Here is a 16494-nt window from a genome sequence, read left to right as displayed (position 1 = left end):
ATCACCTCACGGGCCATGAGGGACTATGGGGAAGAGGGGGTACAGGAATCACCTCACGGGCCATGAGGGACTATGGGGAAGAGGGGGTACAGGAGTCACCTCATGGGCCTTGAGGGACTACGGGGAAAGGGCGGGTGCAGGAGTCCCCTCGTGGGCCTTGAGGGACTATGGGGAAAGGGCGGGTACAGGAATCACCTCACGGGCCATGAGGGACTATGGGGAACGGGGGGGTGCAGAACTCACCTCATGGGCCTTGAGAGGCTATGGGGAAGAGGGGGTACAGGAATCACCTCATGGGCCTTGAGGGACTACGGGGAAGAGGGGGTACAGGAATCACCTCACGGGCCATGAGGGACTATGGGGAAGAGGGGGTGCAAGACTCACCTCATGGGCCTTGAGGGACTATGGGGAAGAGGGGGTGCAGGAATCACCTCACAGGCCTCGAGGGGCTATGGAGCAGGAGGGGTGCAGGAGTCCCCTCGTGGGCCTTGAGGGACTATGGGGAAGAGGGGGTACAGGAATCACCTCACGGGCCATGAGGGACTATGGGGAACGGGGGGGTGCAGGACTCACCTCATGGGCCTTGAGGGACTATGGGGAAGAGGGGGTACAGGAATCACCTCACGGGCCATGAGGGACTATGGGGAAAGGGCGGGTGCAGGAGTCCTCTCGTGGGCCTTGAGAGGCTATGGGGAAGAGGGGGTGCAGGAATCACCTCACAGGCCTCGAGGGACTATGGAGCAGGAGGGGTGCAGGAGTCCCCTCGTGGGCCTTGAGGGGCTGCTGCCACTATCGTAAGGTGAGGGGATCAGCTGGGATTCCAGGCTGAGGGAGCAGCATCCCATGCAGGGGAAGGGAAGGTGGAAAGCTACGGGACTTTGTAGGTGGTAGAGTTGCGGCTGGGGCACCACGTGTGAGAAGGAAACAGGGTGTGGGGGTGAGGTGGAGGGGCAGGCCCCCCAGGTCGGATGAGGATTACTGATACTATGGTGGGAGTGGTGATAAACCCAAAGGGACTGGCCCAGGGACGTAGCTGCACCCTTGAGGGGCAGAGAGGCCTTCGGGGAGTGGAGATGGAGCAGGCAGTGCCAGGAGGCTGGTCCTGGAGAAGTTAGAGCTATGGGCACCTGAGGGACAGCAAGGAGGGGACTGGACTTGCAGCCTGCAGTGCTTTGGGGGCATGAGAAGGAGGTGTCTGGCTTGGTCTATAAGGTCAGGGCATTTGCTGGTGAAGCATGATTTGGGAGGGAGGATGCCCAGCTTGGCTCTGCTGTGTGTCTGAGGTGCTTGGGAGACACTCTGGACGTGTTCAAGTAGCTGTTCTCCATCAGAGTCTGAAGCTCAGGAAATTCCTAAAGCTGTGATTAGAGCAAGAAATGAAACCCTGAAGTCAGTGGTGTGTGACTGGATACCGGCACCAAGGGCAGAAGGGCCAGACCTGTGCTCAGCAGGGCCCAGGCTGGCCACAGAGGCCCAGAGCGTGGATTTGCTGAGGCATTCATTGTGTGCTGCCTGCTGTGTGCTGGGCCCTGTTCCAGTGCTTCCAACATACACAGTCAGATGCAAATATAAGAAGTTATACAGTTTGTTACGAGATGATTGATGCTGTGGGAAAGATAACAGGCAGGATAGACATGCTGGAAGGGTTGGGAGCCAGCTGCAGTGTCAAGTCAGGAAGGTGGAGTTGGAGCTAAGAGTTAACCCAGGTGAGGGGTCTGGCCGGGGACACTGCACAGGTGACAGCAGCAAGGAGGGAGGGGTGAAGTCAGCAGTGACGGGTGTGGGGCTGGAGAAGAGAAGGAGGTGGGGCACAAGAGTCATCTCGGGAGGCCGGTGCCACCTCAGAAGGTGAATGGATTCAGCTTGGGTTCCAGGCCAGAGCCTGGAAGTTGGAGCACTTCACTCCAGCTTCCTGTTGAGAGGACTCCTCTGAGTACAGGGCTGTAAGCCCACCACGGGGGCAAGCATGGGAGCAGCAGACCCAGCAGGGCCCTTGTAGGTGATCACTGGCTGGCACTGGCTGGGGGCCAGGTAAAGTCAGCAGAGGCTGACGGGTGCTGGAGTCTGGGTGTGTGTGAATGCAGAGTGGATATGTTGGCACAGTGTCTGGGAGGGTGTGGATTCCCAAGGACTCCAGGGCTGTGGCCGGAGCAGCTAGAAGGATTGAGCCGCCGTTTCCTGAGATGGAGAGCCTGCTAAGTGGATTTAGGGGAGCTCAGGAACTCAGCCTTGTTTCCACGGATTCGAGGCTGTGCTGCGGACTGGAGGTGTCGAGCAGGCAGGTGGACACATGAGTCGAGAGTCCAGGAAGGACCAGAGGCAGGAGTTGTATAGGGTTCAGCCCTACTGGGTCTGGAGGGTATTCTCTACCAGTGCGGAGACAAGAGACTGTACGAATAAACACACAAGACACCGAGATCAAGAGAAAGAGGGCTGGGCCCAGCGGTCCACTGCCACCTCGTACGCGGAGCTCAGTAGTGGCCCTGAGCGCCTGGACACTCCGACTTCTGTTGGGTACAAAACCGGGGGCAGGGTCATGAGTCTAAGGGACAAAGGGCCGAAGCGGGGGTGGGCGCAGTGAGTGTCAGCACTTTAGGTTATGCCTTTCAAGTAAGAACAACGGCTTCAAAAATGATGCTACTTCTTACTGTCTACAGAAGGGGAGCCAGGTGCAGAAGTAGGGAGTGAGAGCAGACACAGATTGTAACCGGTAGAGACAAGCCCCTGGGCAGCTGCGGGTTGGGCTGACTACTGTCAGTCCTTCCACAAGCACGTGGGGGAGTGGAGGGCACCGACTCGCCCAGGGACAGGGATTGTTCCCTTCCAACGCCTGCTGAGTAGCAGGTGCTTCACCAAGCACTGGTGCTACCGCAGATTTCTGATGCCCTCCAGCAACCCTTATGCGGGGGTGACAGAGGGCTTGGCTTCACATTCAACAGATCATCTCTGCTGATCAAACCAGTCGATGCTCCACAGCTGTTTATGCCCTTGCCTTGTGGCCACATCCTATAGTGTCCACTGTCAGTTCCTGACCACGGCAACTTGAAATTCCTAGAAAATTATGCATAAAGTACAAGAAGGCTTTAATCAAGCCTTAATATTCAATAAGATGGATATCTAATCACTCATGATACTTATTCCTAGATTCTTCTTTCTATATTCTGTTTATTAAACAGGAGTTGACTGAGGCTTCAGTCTCCTGCTTTGGCACTTACGAGTCTTTCCTCCCACAGAGCTGAGCAGACAGGAGGTCCCAGGGTGTCGACAGACATGAGAATGCCCATGCTAGGCCTAGAATGGAGGGACAGACACGGGAGGAACACTCAGAGGGGCATGCTGGTCAGCAGTGTGTGGGCTGAGCCGAGCTGACCGTGCTGGCCATCGGGTGTGGACACTCGGGCCACCAGCCATCTTTATTGTTGGAGTGAAATGAAAATAGCCTTTTTCCTGATCATAAGTATGCCATATACTTCCTTTAGAAGATTCCTACATTACATAAAGATACAAAGCAGAGAGTCAACTTTGTAATCCCACCGACTGTTGGCATTTTATTCTGTGTCCTCTCAGGGTTCTTTTTTTTTTTTTTTTTTTGGGACGGAGTTTTGCCCTTGTTACCCAGGCTGGAGTGCAATGGCGCGATCTCGGCTCACCGCAACCTCCGCCTCCTGGGTTCAGGCAATTCTCCTGCCTCAGCCTCCTGAGTAGCTGGGATTACAGGCACGCGCCACCATGCCCAGCTAATTTTTTTTGCATTTTTAGTAGAGACGGGGTTTCACCGTGCTGACCAGGATGGTCTCGATCTCTTGACCTCGGGATCCACCCGCCTCGGCCTCCCAAAGTGCTGGGATTACAGGCTTGAGCCACCGCGCCCGGCCAGGGTTCTTTTTTTGTACAAATGCACACGTACAGATGATTTGTAACTAAAAGTTGGACAGCACTGTACATTCTGTTCAGCAACTTGCTGTTTTCGCGTCATGGAGATTTGCTGATAAATGCCGACAATTTTCCTTATACAGATATGAGGTCCCAAATGAGAGGCCCATGTCTGTAAGCGTGGTACCATCGTGAACTGAAAGAGCTGGTGTCATGTACAGATTGTCTTGTGCTTTTTGGATAAAATATTAATGTGTGTGATTACGGAGCACTAGTCCAGACCTCCTGTAGCTGTGACAGTACCTGGGATACAAACCATATGATGTTTCCTGAAATCTCAAAGACTCTAACGCGTTCAGCCACAAGAACTGAACCATAGGGTTGTGGATTTAGAACAAAATCTGTGTAAGCAATTTCTTACTGATGGACAGACGATAAATAGTATATAATTTTTGTATTAAAAATAATGCTGGGCCGGGCACGGTGGCTCAAGCCTGTAATCCCAGCACTGTGGGAGGCCGAGGCGGGTGGATCACGAGGTCAAGAGATCGAGACCATCCTGGTCAATATGGTGAAAGCCCGTCTCTACTAAAAATACAAAACATTAGCTGGGCATGGTGGCGCGTGCCTGTAATCCCAGCGACTCAGGAGGCTGGGGCAGGAGAATTGCCTGAACCCGGGAGGCGGAGGTTGCGGTGAGCCGAGATCGCGCCATTGCACTCCAGCCTGGGTAACATGAGTGAAACTTCGTCTCAAAAAAAAAAAAAAAAAAAAATGCTGGGCCAGGTACTGTGGCTGACACCTGTTATCCCAGCACTTTGGGAGGCCAAGGCAGGGGACTTGCCCGAAGCTAGGTGTTTGAGACCAGCTGGAGCAGTATAGTCAGATCTCGTCTCTACAAAAAATAAAAAGTTAGCCAGGTGTGGTCTGTGTAGCTGCAGCTGTTTGAGAGGCTGAGGCAGGAGGATTGCCTGAACCCAGGAGTTTGAGGTCATAGTGAACTATGATCATGCCACTGCATTCCACCCTGAGCAACAGAATGAGATCTCATATCTGAAAAAAGAAATGGTGTAGTTAAAATGCATGTGTATACATCTTCATCTACTCATGCAAGTACTCCTGAAGGGTAAATGCTGATAAATACTGAGAACTTGCCTTCCAGAAAGACGTAACAATTACACTGCCACAACTGTGTTTTCCTGTAGTCATTTGATCACATCGTCACCAATACCAGAATAACACCAGTCAGACTGGTTAAAAAGAAATGTGGCCGGGCATGGTGGCTCACGCCTGTTATCCTAGCACTGTGGGAGGCCGAGGCAGGCAGATCACAAGGTCAGAAGTTTGAGACCAGCCTAACCAACATGGTGAGACCCGTCTCTACTAAAAATACAAAGATTAGCCAGGTGTGGTGGTGGGTGCCTATAATCCCAGCTGCTCAGGAGGCTGAGGCAGGAGAATTGCTTGAACCCAGGAGGCAGAGGTTGCGGTGAGCTGAGGTCGCACCACGGCACTCCAGCCTGGGTGACAGAGTGAGATTCTGTTAAAAAAAAGAAATGTGTGTGTGTGTGGGTTTTTGCATTTTCTGTAATAAAGAATGAAATTCATCTTTTCATATGTTTATTGCCCAGTTGTGTTTCTTCTCTTAGGATTGTGTATTTGTATCTCTTGCCCATTTTTCATTGAGTCATTATAAATTGGCAATATAAATTAGTTTTAATTTTAATATAAATTAAATAATATAACAATGTAAATCAGTTTTAATGTTATTATAAATTTCTTTCTTTCTTTTCTTGAGACACAGCCTTGCTTAGTCACCCAGGCTGGAGTGCAGTGGCGGGATATCGGCTCACTGCAACCTCCACCTCCCGGGTTCAAGTGATTCTCCTGCCTCAGCCTCCCGAGTAGCTGGGATTACAGGTGCCCACCACCACTCCTGGCTAATTTTTGTATTTTTAGTAGAGACAGAGCTTCACCATGTTGACCAGGCTGGTCTTGAACTCCTGACCTCAGGTGATCTGTCCAGCTTGGTCTCCCAAAGTGCTGGGATTATAGATGTGAACCATCGTGCCCAGGCCTTAATATAGATTTCATTATAAATTAGCATTATAAATTCATAAATTATATGTTTATAAATGAGTTTATCCATTAGTAATATAAACTATTATTTGTTGTAAATATTTTTGCAGTTTATGATGATGAGGGTTTTTTTTAATTTTTAAATTTTCGACATAGTTTTATGTAGATACCAATGTAGCAGTACTCACATGGTCAGATTTGTCGTTTTCCTTTGCTTTATCTGACTTCAGTTTTCTTTTTTTTTTTTTTTATTTTTACTTAGAGACAGAGAGAGAGGTATGGGAGGAAGGAGGGAAGGAACCTGACTTCAGTTTTCATGCCTAAAAAGTTCTTCCTTACTTGTAAACCCTAAATTTTCCTCAAGAACTGTTTTTAATTTTTATTTGAATTTTTTACAACGGGAGGTAGGAATGGAGCATTTCCCCCCAGATAATGAGCCATTTTTAATGCCATTTATTAATTTATCTATGTTTTACATTTTTCCTCTTAAAAGAAGCTTTGAGAGCTGTATGAAGCAGCCTGGTGGCGCCCAGTTAGGCCTCTCGAGAGGCTGGGTTGTGAAGACCGTGGAGACATGTTCGGGGACACCAGTTCCTCCTTGTGCCAGAGGCTGGTGTGGCTGTCACAGTGAGCAGGGCCAGCCAGAGGAGACGGACGAGTGTGCTGTTGTCCCTCCGTGGCGTGCTGGGAGACAGCGTGGTGGGGAGGACAGGGAGAACGGAACGTGCTCACAACGAGGGGGTAGGAAGGACGGAGTCCTGAAGAGCCTTGAACGGAGGTAGGGAGAGGCCAGGTTGTGCCGGAAGGAGAGGGAGGCTGAGGGGAGGAAGCAGCGTCCCTGAGACCAGGCGGCGGGAGCTCAACTGAAGAAATCAGGTTGGTGGTAGGTTTTCCCTATGTTGCAGGATCTGCCAGTCTGCTGCTCCTCCAAGGCCTGAGTGGCTGTGGCATGAAACATCCTAGGGGCTCGTAGGGTGGACACTGTGTCCCTCACGTTTGCCATTTTTCAGGTGGAGCCTTTTGCCAGCTTGACCGAGGCCGTGCGGAGCTCAGTTCCCCGACTGCTCATCAACTGGGACTTGGTGGGGCCCTTGGCTTGGCATCCTCGCAGTAGGGACGTGGCCCAGCTGGGGGACGTGGTTCAGAGCGTGGAAAGGCTAGTGGAGCTTCTGGGCTGGACAGAAGAGATGCGGGACCTTGTCCAGCGGGAAACTGGGAAGGTACAGACTGCTGAGCAGGGCCATTCAGGGGGCCGCCCTCATCCCTGCTCCAGGGTATGGTCCCCCGGTATGGAGCCCTGTTGGCTTACACAGTAATAGCTGATGATGCTGTTAATCGTGGACCAGACACTACCTGGACCTGACTGGGCATTACTTTCGATACCTTCATTTAGAGATGAAGAAACAGATGCTAACAGGGCCAGGAGGGACATGGTCCAGGCACTCGGGGCTGATGAGTCTGTAGTCTTGTCACACTACAGGTGTTGGCTTCCCCCTGAAATAGAGCAGCCAGTAGTGCCCCTCTAAGGCCTGGTAAATGATTCTGGGATATGGGTTAAAGAACTTTGAGAAGCTAAAGTTCTCTGCACCTGTGTGGGATGAAGGCCATCCCAGTGATGCTTTCAGGAAGTAATTGCTATGAAAGCCATTGATCTATTATAAACCACTGAGGAAAGCCAGAGAGCCTTGATGCTTTCTAAGAGATTCCAAACCGCCGGTAAACGAGGTTACAGAAAATGCAGTTTCCCATGAGAATCCTGTAGCATGTATAGCCTGGATATTAAGAGTTTTCAATGGGAGGTAGCAGGAAGCATTTAAAGTCCTGTGTTAGGGCCGGGCGCGGTGGCTCATGCCTGTAATCCCAGCACTTTGGGAGGCCGAGGCGGGTGGATCACGAGGTCAAGAGATCGAGACCATCCTGGTCAACATGGTGAAACCCTGTCTCTACTAAAAATACAAAAAATTAGCTGGGCATGGTGGCATGTGCCTGTAATCCCAGCTACTCAGGAGGCTGAGGCAGGAGCATTGCCTGAACCCAGGAGGCGGAGGTTGCGGTGAGCCGAGATCGCGCCATTGCACTCCAGCCTGGGTTACAAGAGCGAAACTCCGTCTCAAAAAAAAATAAAAAATAAATAAAGTCCTGTGTTATGGTTACAGGCAGTTGTGACACTGTCCACAGGGATTTCACCAGTGTATGAGTCTGTTCTCATGCTGCTACTAAAGGCATACCTGAGACTGGGTGATTTATCAAGGGAAGAGGTTTAATGGACTCATAGTTCCATGTGGCTGGGGAGGCCTCACAATCACGGTGGAAGGGAGGAGGAGGAGCAGAGTCACGTCTTACGTGGTGACAGGCAAGAGGATGTGTGCAGGGAACTGCCCTTTATAAAACTATTAGGCCTGTGAGACTGACTACCACAAGAACAGTCAGGAAAACCCCATGAATCAGTTACTTCCGCTTGGCCCCGCCCTTGACTTGTGGGGATTATTACAATTTAAGGTGAGATTTGGGTGGGGCCACAGCCAAACCGTATCAACCAGAATGTATCACAACTGAGGCTCTTCTTGTCTTCCAAGGCAGACGTCAGGAAATCCTGATCCCTTTTTCTTGCCCACAGCTGTGCCTGCCACATGGCTCAGGGCCATGGGGTCAGCACTCCCCTCACCTCCACCAGTCAGAGACCCCCAGCCTCCCATTACAGGCAGAGTTTTACCAATCCCAGTCACTTCATTATGGAAGCAGGGGACCCAGCTAACAATGAGGCTTAAACGTTGAGAGGCGAGTGCCTCCTGGCCAGCTCACAAGGCAGCAGAGATCTTCGATCAGCCTAGCAGGCTTTTTTGAGGGAGGCTTTTCCTGCTCTTTCTTGACAGAGTTTTGCTCTTGTTGCCCAGGCTGGAGTGCAGTGGCACAATCTCAGCTCACTGCAACCTCTGCCTCCTGGATTCAAGCGACTCTCCTGCCTCAGCCTCCCGAGTAGCTGGGATTACAGGCAGCCGCCACCATGCCCGGGTAATTTTGGTATTTTTAGTAGAGATGGGGTTTCATCGTGTTAGTCAGGCTGGTCTCAAACTCCTGACCTCAGGTGATCCACTCGCCTCAGACTCCCCAAAAGTGCTGGGATTACAGGTGTGAGCCACTACACCTGGCCCAACTTCCTATTTTCATAAAAAAGCAGATTGTAACCCAGGTAGCTCCTGTGGATTTTTGGAAGTGGCCCAACGGGATTTGAACTGTTTAAAAACTTATATAAAATGTATTATGATTTTAGAGTTTTTTATTTACTATCCTAGGGGTTACTTTTCCAAGTAGTGAATATTTTTAAGCACATGATCATCAGTAAATGTTGATTTGGGCACTTAAATTCCCTGAGAACGAGGCTCTCCATTTAGCCACACTGTTCTGCCCAGGCCTGTTGGGATCTTAGCCCAGCAGAACAGCAGCATTTGCAGAAAGCAGCTTGTTTTGTGAAATATTTTGCATATCTGCCGCTAGAGCTGTGTGACCAGAGATCTGCTGGCTGCCTGGATATGTTAACAGACAACTGACACCTGTCTTCTGTGTTCCAGCTTGATGGAGCAGACAAATAGGATGGCAGCTGCCCCACACAGGAAATGGTGCCATAGGAGCCATCCACTTCCCAATTCTGACGAGACCTCGTGCCTGAAGACAGCTTGGGCGGGTTTACACGTTTGGTCAAACCAGAATATGTGAACTGTGTGGACACCTGAGGCTGCCACTGGACTGTCTTCCCAGGCTGTGGGCTGTGCTGACTGGTAGGGCTGTTTCCGTTCAGGGGCACCCCGTCATATATGCAAAGGAGCTGCCTGCCTGCCTGTTTGCAGTGTTTAACTCTTCACTGCCGAAGCTCTTAATGGAAAAAGCTTTCTCCTGACAAGGACCCTCTTGAAGTGAAACAGAGTAGAATGCCAGCCTGGGTCTGCGTTCTCTGTGCCAGGTCCCCGTCTGAAGGGCAAGTTCAGCATCTGTTGATTAGAAGACCCAGACTTGGGCCAAGCAGCCCCCAGCCCTCTTCGTGTCCTGAAGTGTAGTCTTGAGGCTCTGGTGCTACACTTCTAGCACATTGGTCTCCTTTAGCAGGGCTGTTTTTAATTAGAGAAAACCTGTCCTTTATTTTCAGCATGAAATACATTTTAGCCTCCATCAAAGGACTGCGGGTGTTGACCTGAGTTGGAAAGGGAACCTGGGGTACACGGCATCCCCTGTTGTAACAGTCCGAGGACTGAAGGCACCTGTCTCTGGATTCATTGGAGGTGGCCCAGCTTCTCCCTCTGAAGGTGGTCATGTTCTACTGACGTTTCCTTACTCATCATCTCCAGAAACATCTGTTCCAGAATATTCTAGCATTTTCTATCTGGTCTCCTTGTCCCCACACTGCCCCCTCCCCTAGGGCTTTCTCCAGTGACACTGCCAGAGCTCATCTTTGAGACAGGGGAAGACTTACTCACTGAAAACCCAGGCTAAGTCCTGGCCACCTGCTGGATTGTGACATAGCAGGTAGAATCCGCTGAGCTCCAAGTTCTGCACAGGCTTCTTCTCCTGGGGCTGCACCAAGGCCCAGCTCTGATGGCTCACCCCTTCAGGCACCAGTGGCTTCCCCCGGGCTCCCACCCACATGCAGGCACATCCCCTCCCTAGCATCAGATCACCTGCTTGTTTCCCCAGACAAAAGCACTTCCTAGTCCTGAGCACTGCCTCTGACAGAAGTGGTGACCTAGAAAAAGTGTTGAATTCTGAAAAGAATGAAATCAGTTTCTAACTCTACTTAATATTCCTTTACTTGATTTTTTATTCTTTGAGTGTCTCTCTGCCGCTCAGGCTGGAGTGCAGTGTTGCGATCTCAGCTGACTGCAACTTCCACCACCTCCCGGGTTTAAGCAATTCTTGTTAGCCTCCTGGGTAGCTGTGATTAGAGGCGTGGGCCACCATGCTTAGCACATAGGCTTAGCCATCACGCTTAGTATTTTTAGTTTTTTTTTTTTTTTTGCATTTTAGGTTTTGGAGTAATTACACTTAGTATTTTTAAGAGACGGGTTCTGCTACATTGACCAGGCTGGTCGTGAACTCCTGGCTTGCCCTCCCAAAGTGTCGGGATTACAGGCGTGAGCCCCGGTGCCTGGCCCCTTGAACAGTTTACACAAACATTGCTCAGAACTCTTTATTTCAGGACGATGTTTCTGTGTCTATGGTATAAATCTCAAACTGTGGTCACAGGAGGGGCATTCTCCTCCTAAGTGTAGTCTAAGCCAGTAGGAAGGATTGAGATTTAATTGCCAGAACCAGCGAGAACCTGGGCACTGTGGATACTACAGTGTGCAGCTCAACAAGGACCAAGAACATCTTAGAGGCCTCCAGCCCTGCGCCCAGTGAAAACAGGACAGAAACCACAGAGCATAACTTGCAGCATGCGTTCTAACATACTCGTACGTGAAGTTCTGACAGGTTCTTTCTCCCTATGAAGTACCCACTCTGGCCCACATGCCAATCTCAGATGTGCTTGCTGTGTGCGCCCACGCCCAACGCCCTGCCCTCCCACACGCATGCTCTTCTGTATGCCCAGGTAGGCCCTGAAGACCACTGCAGTCCAGAGATAAGAAACTGAACCAGGGGCAAATCATGAATAGAACCCAGGGAGTAAAGAGAAAGGGTTTCCAAGATGGAGAGAGGGGCATGGGCCCAGGGGGATGTGGCTTCTCCCAGGTTGCAGCCCCAAGGAAGTCTCTGGAAGCAGCACCAGTTCTGATGGAGGAGCAGAAGAGCTGCCATCCTCAGTCAGGGTCGGAGTCAGGGTCCGAGGAGAGCTGCTCCTCCATAGTCTCACACATGGCATCCTGCAGGGACGTAAGATGACCCCGGGGACTCATCCCCATTGGCTGGATGACTCTGTTCCTGTGGGGGAAAGGTGCAGTTGGGCTGGGAAAGGGGCTTAGTTGGCCAGACAGGGGTCCTGCTCACCCCTGGCTGCTACCTTCCTCTCCACCAAGTAGGCTGCTCCCATTTACTGGGGAAGCCTGGTTGGACCTTCTGTTAACTGGGCCCAAATCCTAACTGCTACTTCATGGCTTTAAGCAGTTTCTTGAGACATCTAAATTGTCCTTAAACAGTCTCTGAATTTGGACATTGGACCATCTCCAATAAGTCCAGAGACATTAGACAGTCTCTTAAGTTCTCTGAGCCTCAGTTATCTGTAAAATGGGCACAATACTGACCTCAATATGCCCATCCCCTGGGGGCTTTCCTCCAGGGCAAGTGATTTCAAACGTAAGTAATGCAGCCTTGTCAGGATCCTAAGCTCTCCTCTGACCCTACCTCCTCTTGGGGATCACAAGACAGGATGTGGGTCAGCTCTCCCTTCTCCCAGCTGCAGGCTCCCCCCACCTCCTCCTCATTCCACACACCTGGAGAGCCTGTCAAACATGGTCACCAGCTTCATGGCCTCGTGCTCCTTCTGTTCCTCCGTCATGCCCTCCATAGGGTTAGGCGGCTTCTCCTCCACCCTCCCGGTTACCGGGTTTATGCTGTTTCCCATGGGGTAGAGTGTAGGGAATGCATTAGTGACTCTCCAGGACAGGAGGCAAGACATTTTCCCATTGGGGTGGGAGGGGGCAGGGCAAGGCAACTGCAGGAAGGGGCCTCCTTCCAGGAGCAGCACAGTTAACCAAGTCCTGCCACCTGCCACCTTCTGGTATCCCAGATAGCACTTAGGAACAGGAGCCTGATTCTGGAAGGTCTCGCCCATGCGTCATCCTGTCCCACCCACCCTACAGGGGTCCACATGGCTGTAGCAACAGGGACTAGGGGGCTGTGAGTGGAGCCCCAAGGGTGTGCTGGGGGCACACACCTGGCCTTCGCTTCCTTGTACTCATCTGTGTCTGTGTCCTCATCCTCCGAGTACTGGCCCTCGGGCCGGCCTCCCGCCATGAGGCCCCTGGCAGCCAGAAGGCCAGCAGCATTCCCATAGCCCGTGTACTTGATGAATCGGGGCACTGAAGAGCAAGGCAGAGATCAGTGCACGCCTGGCTCACTCGGGGTGGGGTGGGCTGGGACCCAGGCCTCCGTAACTCACCACTCTCAGAGCACAGGACAAACAAGAACTCGGCAGCCACCCTCTTCACGTCTGTGTCCAGGTGCGTCATGAGGCGAACAAGCTTGTTCCGCAGCATCTCCCCAACCTCGGGCCGTGTCCTCACATCCCGCAGAGGGGGCAGCACCTGGGGAGGCGGCTGTCCCTCAGCTTGGGCTTGGAGCAGCCAAGGGTCTGTGATCAGGGCCCAGCCCACATCCCCCAGGAGCGCCAGCTTCTGAGCCTCATACCTGGGCCTTCAGGAACTTCCTGGCTGGGCGGTGTGTCCGGGCACACTCAGTCAGCACGCTTAGCACAGGGGCTACGCTCTCTTTCAGCCTGTGTGTCTGTAGAGAAGCCTCTGTCATCCCACCTGTGGTCCTACCTAATTTGAGGCTGGCGCAGTTACACCCCCACAACCCACTGCCCCCCACAAGACACACCAGCTGGTCCTGGCGGCAGGGGTTTGGAAAGAGACCCCTCTGCAGTTAGTCAGTGGAGGGCCAAGAGTGGGTGGTTGGTATCTGTGTCAGTTTTTAAAGGGGCGGGGATACAGCCTAACTCAGAAGTACTTGTAAGTTTTGTGACTTGGCTCAAATAACTGCTTGAAGTTTAACTTGCTTCAATTATAAGCCAGGGATGCTTCAATTATAAACACAAAGCAATTAAGGCTTTAGCATACCACTGGCGCACACACTGACCTCAGATGATGGTGGCAAAAAGAAACAAGAACTGAATCCCTGCTCGGTGTACTTCATGGACAGAGAGCAGGGAGCTCCTGTCCCTCCTAGCTTGATGTACCTAGACCCCAGTATCAGCAGTGGCAGCGACAGGGACAGACGACCCCAGCTGTATGCCCTATGCCAGGTCCCTATCCTGACTGGCTGACATGCACCATGTGTGTCCTCTGCTTAGGCAGGCAGAGTCCCAAGATGTCTACTGAATCTCAGTTTACTGCCCTCCAGCCTGCTTTCTGCAAGATCCTGGAGAATGGTTAGAGCCCAGCTGTCCAGATGCTCCACAGTGCAGTCACAGGAATCAGAGGGAACCTTTGATCAGAGGTTCCTGTGGGTCTCTTCAGGGTGCTGAGGGACAGCCATGCTTGTAATCAAGGGCTGCCTGTGTCTAAGAGTTAAAAGCAGGGACTGGGGGGCTTTTCAGGACCACTCAATAAAGATCCACAAATATTTAAGCAAAAGTGAAACTTTCAAGTGTGTGGAGGGTGTCCACATGCTTCTCACAGAGGAAGGATCTGGCTTCTTGCCAGGTTGGACCTCAGAACAGCTGAAAGAACTGCCCATATCACAACACCAAGATGATCTCCACTTACCAGTGTGGAAGCACTGACCACAGCTGTGCAGGACAGCCAGTGCCAGAGCCACTGGGGTGGCCTGCAGAGCCATCCCCAGCCTACCTGGTGCAAACGCTTCTCTAGGAAGATGAGGAGGGCACGAATCACATCCATATTCACTCCCATGAACTCCACGGAGTCTCCGTGTGGCTCCAGAGTGAGGAGAACATCCAGACACTTGGGGGGCAAGTTCCCCAAGAGGTTCACTGCATGGCTGGGGACAGGAGGAGACGGGGGTCTCGATAGGGCTAATCCCTTGGCACAGGGCAATCTCTGTGCCCCCGCTGAACCACACATCACACGAGCTGACGTCTGAGGGTCTAAAGGAGCAGCACTAGGGACCAAAGCCGAGGGCAGTAACTGATCATAGTGGCACTGCCACTCAGCTGTACAGTGGGGTCCCCTGGGGAGGTGGGGGCACTCAGACACCCTAACCGCCCCACGCTGTCTGGGCCAAAGTGCCACCATCTCTGGAAACCCAGATCAACCTAGGGGCAGGTGGCCCAAGAATGGGGATAAGGTACCAAAATGCCCCAGTAAATACCATGCTGTCTTTTGCCACTACCCAAAGTCCAGTTGGCACCTTCCTGTCCCCAGATTCATGGCTCCTGTCCGGGCTACCTATTAGAAGCACTCGGTATTCTCTGGAAACACACTGATGTCCAGCACCATTCACCCAAAGTCAGACCCCCCGGGATGGGGCCTGGGCTCTCAGGTGGTTCTGGTCCACAGCCAGGGTTGAGGACCACCAGCTAAACAATGTGGCCACAGAAAAAGCCACGTCCTCACCCATGGAACTCCTCTGTGCGGTCTCCAGCAGTAGCAATCATCACACAGTGCCGGAGAAGGGTCCCCAGGTGCTGGTAAAGGGCAGCATCTTCCTGACCAAAGAAAGAAGGGTTCCTGTGAGGAGCCCCCCTCATCCCACTGCTGCCTGCTGAGGCTCTACTGTCTGTTGCACTCCAGGAATATGAGGCACTGACTGTGCAGCTCCCACACTCCATCCCTGGCCCCCTGGGGTCTCCTAAGTGACTTTGGTAGTGTTGGAGGCAAAAGATGACCACCTCTGTCTTCTTTTTTTTTGAGACGGAGTTTCGCTCGTTACCCAGGCTGGAGTGCAATGGCGCGATCTGGGCTCATCGCAACCTCCGCCTCCTGGGTTCAGGCAATTCTCCTGCCTCAGCCTCCTGAGTAGCTGGGATTACAGGCACGCGCCACCATGCCCAGCTAATCTCTGTCTTCTTAAAAGCACCTCCCTAAGTAGAAACACATTCCCTGAGGATGAAGTCACACACACTGTCTCAGCCCCACTCATGGCCTCATGGTGAAGGATCTCTTACAATCTCCCCTGACACCACACAGCCCTCCTACCAGACAGCAAGAGCCAGAAGCCGCCTCTACTTTCCTCAGAAACTTTCCCTGAAGTCACAGCCCAGAACTGGCATCTCCTTGGCCTTGTCCCAACAGGCTGAGAGGGCCTATCCTCTCTATGTCCGACCCTCAGAAACCTGAAGGAACCCAGTGGGAAGCAAGCAGCTCCAGGAAATGCTGGACCTGAGCTAAGAGGCATCCCTGGGTTGCCGTCAGTGCTCACCTCGTCCACCTCCCCCTTGATGGAATCGAGGGTGATGTTGAAAAGCACTTTGAGGATCTCCATGGCCCGCTCAGTCTCTTGAGAAGAAAGGAGCCTGGGTGGGTTCCCTTCAGGGGTCACCCCCAGCGTCAGCTCCAGCGTGTCAGTCAGCAGACTCACTCCTTTCAGTTCCTGAAACAGCTGCTGGCGCACATCGGTGCGGAGTGCCGTTAGCAGGAAGAGGAGCCGCAAGTCAAAGAACTGAACGTCGTGGGGGTAGGTCCTCACTCGGTACAGCCCCACACGCTCTGTGAGCTTCACCACCAGGTGGGCCTCTGCTGCCAGAGTCTGTGCCACAGGGCTGCTGAGCACGAGGTTGCACAGGCACTTGAGGGACTCCAAAACAACATCCATGTCTGCGGACTCGCGGACGGACCCCTCGGAGACAGAGATGCCAGCGTGGCCGGCCAGTGCCTGCATGCTCTGGCGGCTGGTGAACGGGTCCAAGCAGCTGCGGTCCCGGGACAGGATTCG

General features: G+C 52.4%; 2 protein-coding genes across 8 annotated transcripts in view; one reads left to right on the top strand and one right to left on the bottom strand.

The window, feature by feature from the left end:
- The window catches only part of SIRT3 (sirtuin 3), a 23806-nt gene extending 13069 nt beyond the window's left edge, over window positions 1–10737 (top strand). For all 5 annotated transcript variants that reach the window (XM_032271465.1, XM_032271467.1, XM_032271463.1 and 2 more), the window contains 2 exons: window positions 6963–7172; window positions 9522–10737. In XM_032271465.1, the coding sequence (XP_032127356.1) occupies window positions 6963–7172; window positions 9522–9542 (231 nt within the window). In that variant the 3' untranslated portion in view covers window positions 9543–10737. The remainder of the gene's footprint in view (window positions 1–6962; window positions 7173–9521) is intronic.
- Window positions 10738–11117: 380 nt separating this feature from the next.
- Window positions 11118–16488, bottom strand: RIC8A (RIC8 guanine nucleotide exchange factor A). Of its 3 annotated transcripts, none has more exons than XM_032271460.1 (8): window positions 15982–16488; window positions 15177–15268; window positions 14451–14601; window positions 13288–13383; window positions 13040–13184; window positions 12815–12959; window positions 12372–12491; window positions 11118–11862 (listed from the first exon to the last, which is right to left on the bottom strand). In XM_032271460.1, exons 1-8 carry the CDS (start codon window positions 16438–16440, stop codon window positions 11742–11744), a joined length of 1329 nt encoding a protein of 442 aa, XP_032127351.1. In that variant the 5' UTR covers window positions 16441–16488; the 3' UTR covers window positions 11118–11741. The 3 variants fall into 3 exon arrangements, with proteins under 3 accessions (XP_032127351.1, XP_032127352.1, XP_032127353.1); XM_032271461.1 differs by having other exon boundaries at window positions 11118–11600; XM_032271462.1 differs by lacking the exon at window positions 11118–11862 and adding an exon at window positions 11874–12285.
- Window positions 16489–16494: the final 6 nt, after the last annotated feature.

The sequence above is a fragment of the Sapajus apella genome, unplaced genomic scaffold (genome assembly GCF_009761245.1).
Source record: "Sapajus apella isolate SASKATOON/1434 unplaced genomic scaffold, GSC_monkey_1.0 scaffold234, whole genome shotgun sequence".
NCBI classification, from domain to species: Eukaryota; Metazoa; Chordata; class Mammalia; order Primates; family Cebidae; genus Sapajus; species Sapajus apella.
This window is presented reverse-complemented; position numbering and strand designations above follow the sequence as displayed.

What these genes read in the sequence shown, in the direction of transcription:
- RIC8A (XM_032271460.1), bottom strand. Translation starts at nt 16,440, where the DNA reads ATGCAGGCACTGGCCGGCCACGCTGGCATCTCTGTCTCCGAGGGGTCC. An exon ending in TCAAGGGGGAGGTGGACGAG is followed by an intron (nt 15,269 to 15,981) that starts GTGAGCACTGAC and finishes TTCTTTGGTCAG; the next exon opens with GAAGATGCTGCCCTTTACCA. An exon ending in ATGTTTGACAGGCTCTCCAG is followed by an intron (nt 11,863 to 12,371) that starts GTGTGTGGAATG and finishes TTTCCCCCACAG; the next exon opens with GAACAGAGTCATCCAGCCAA.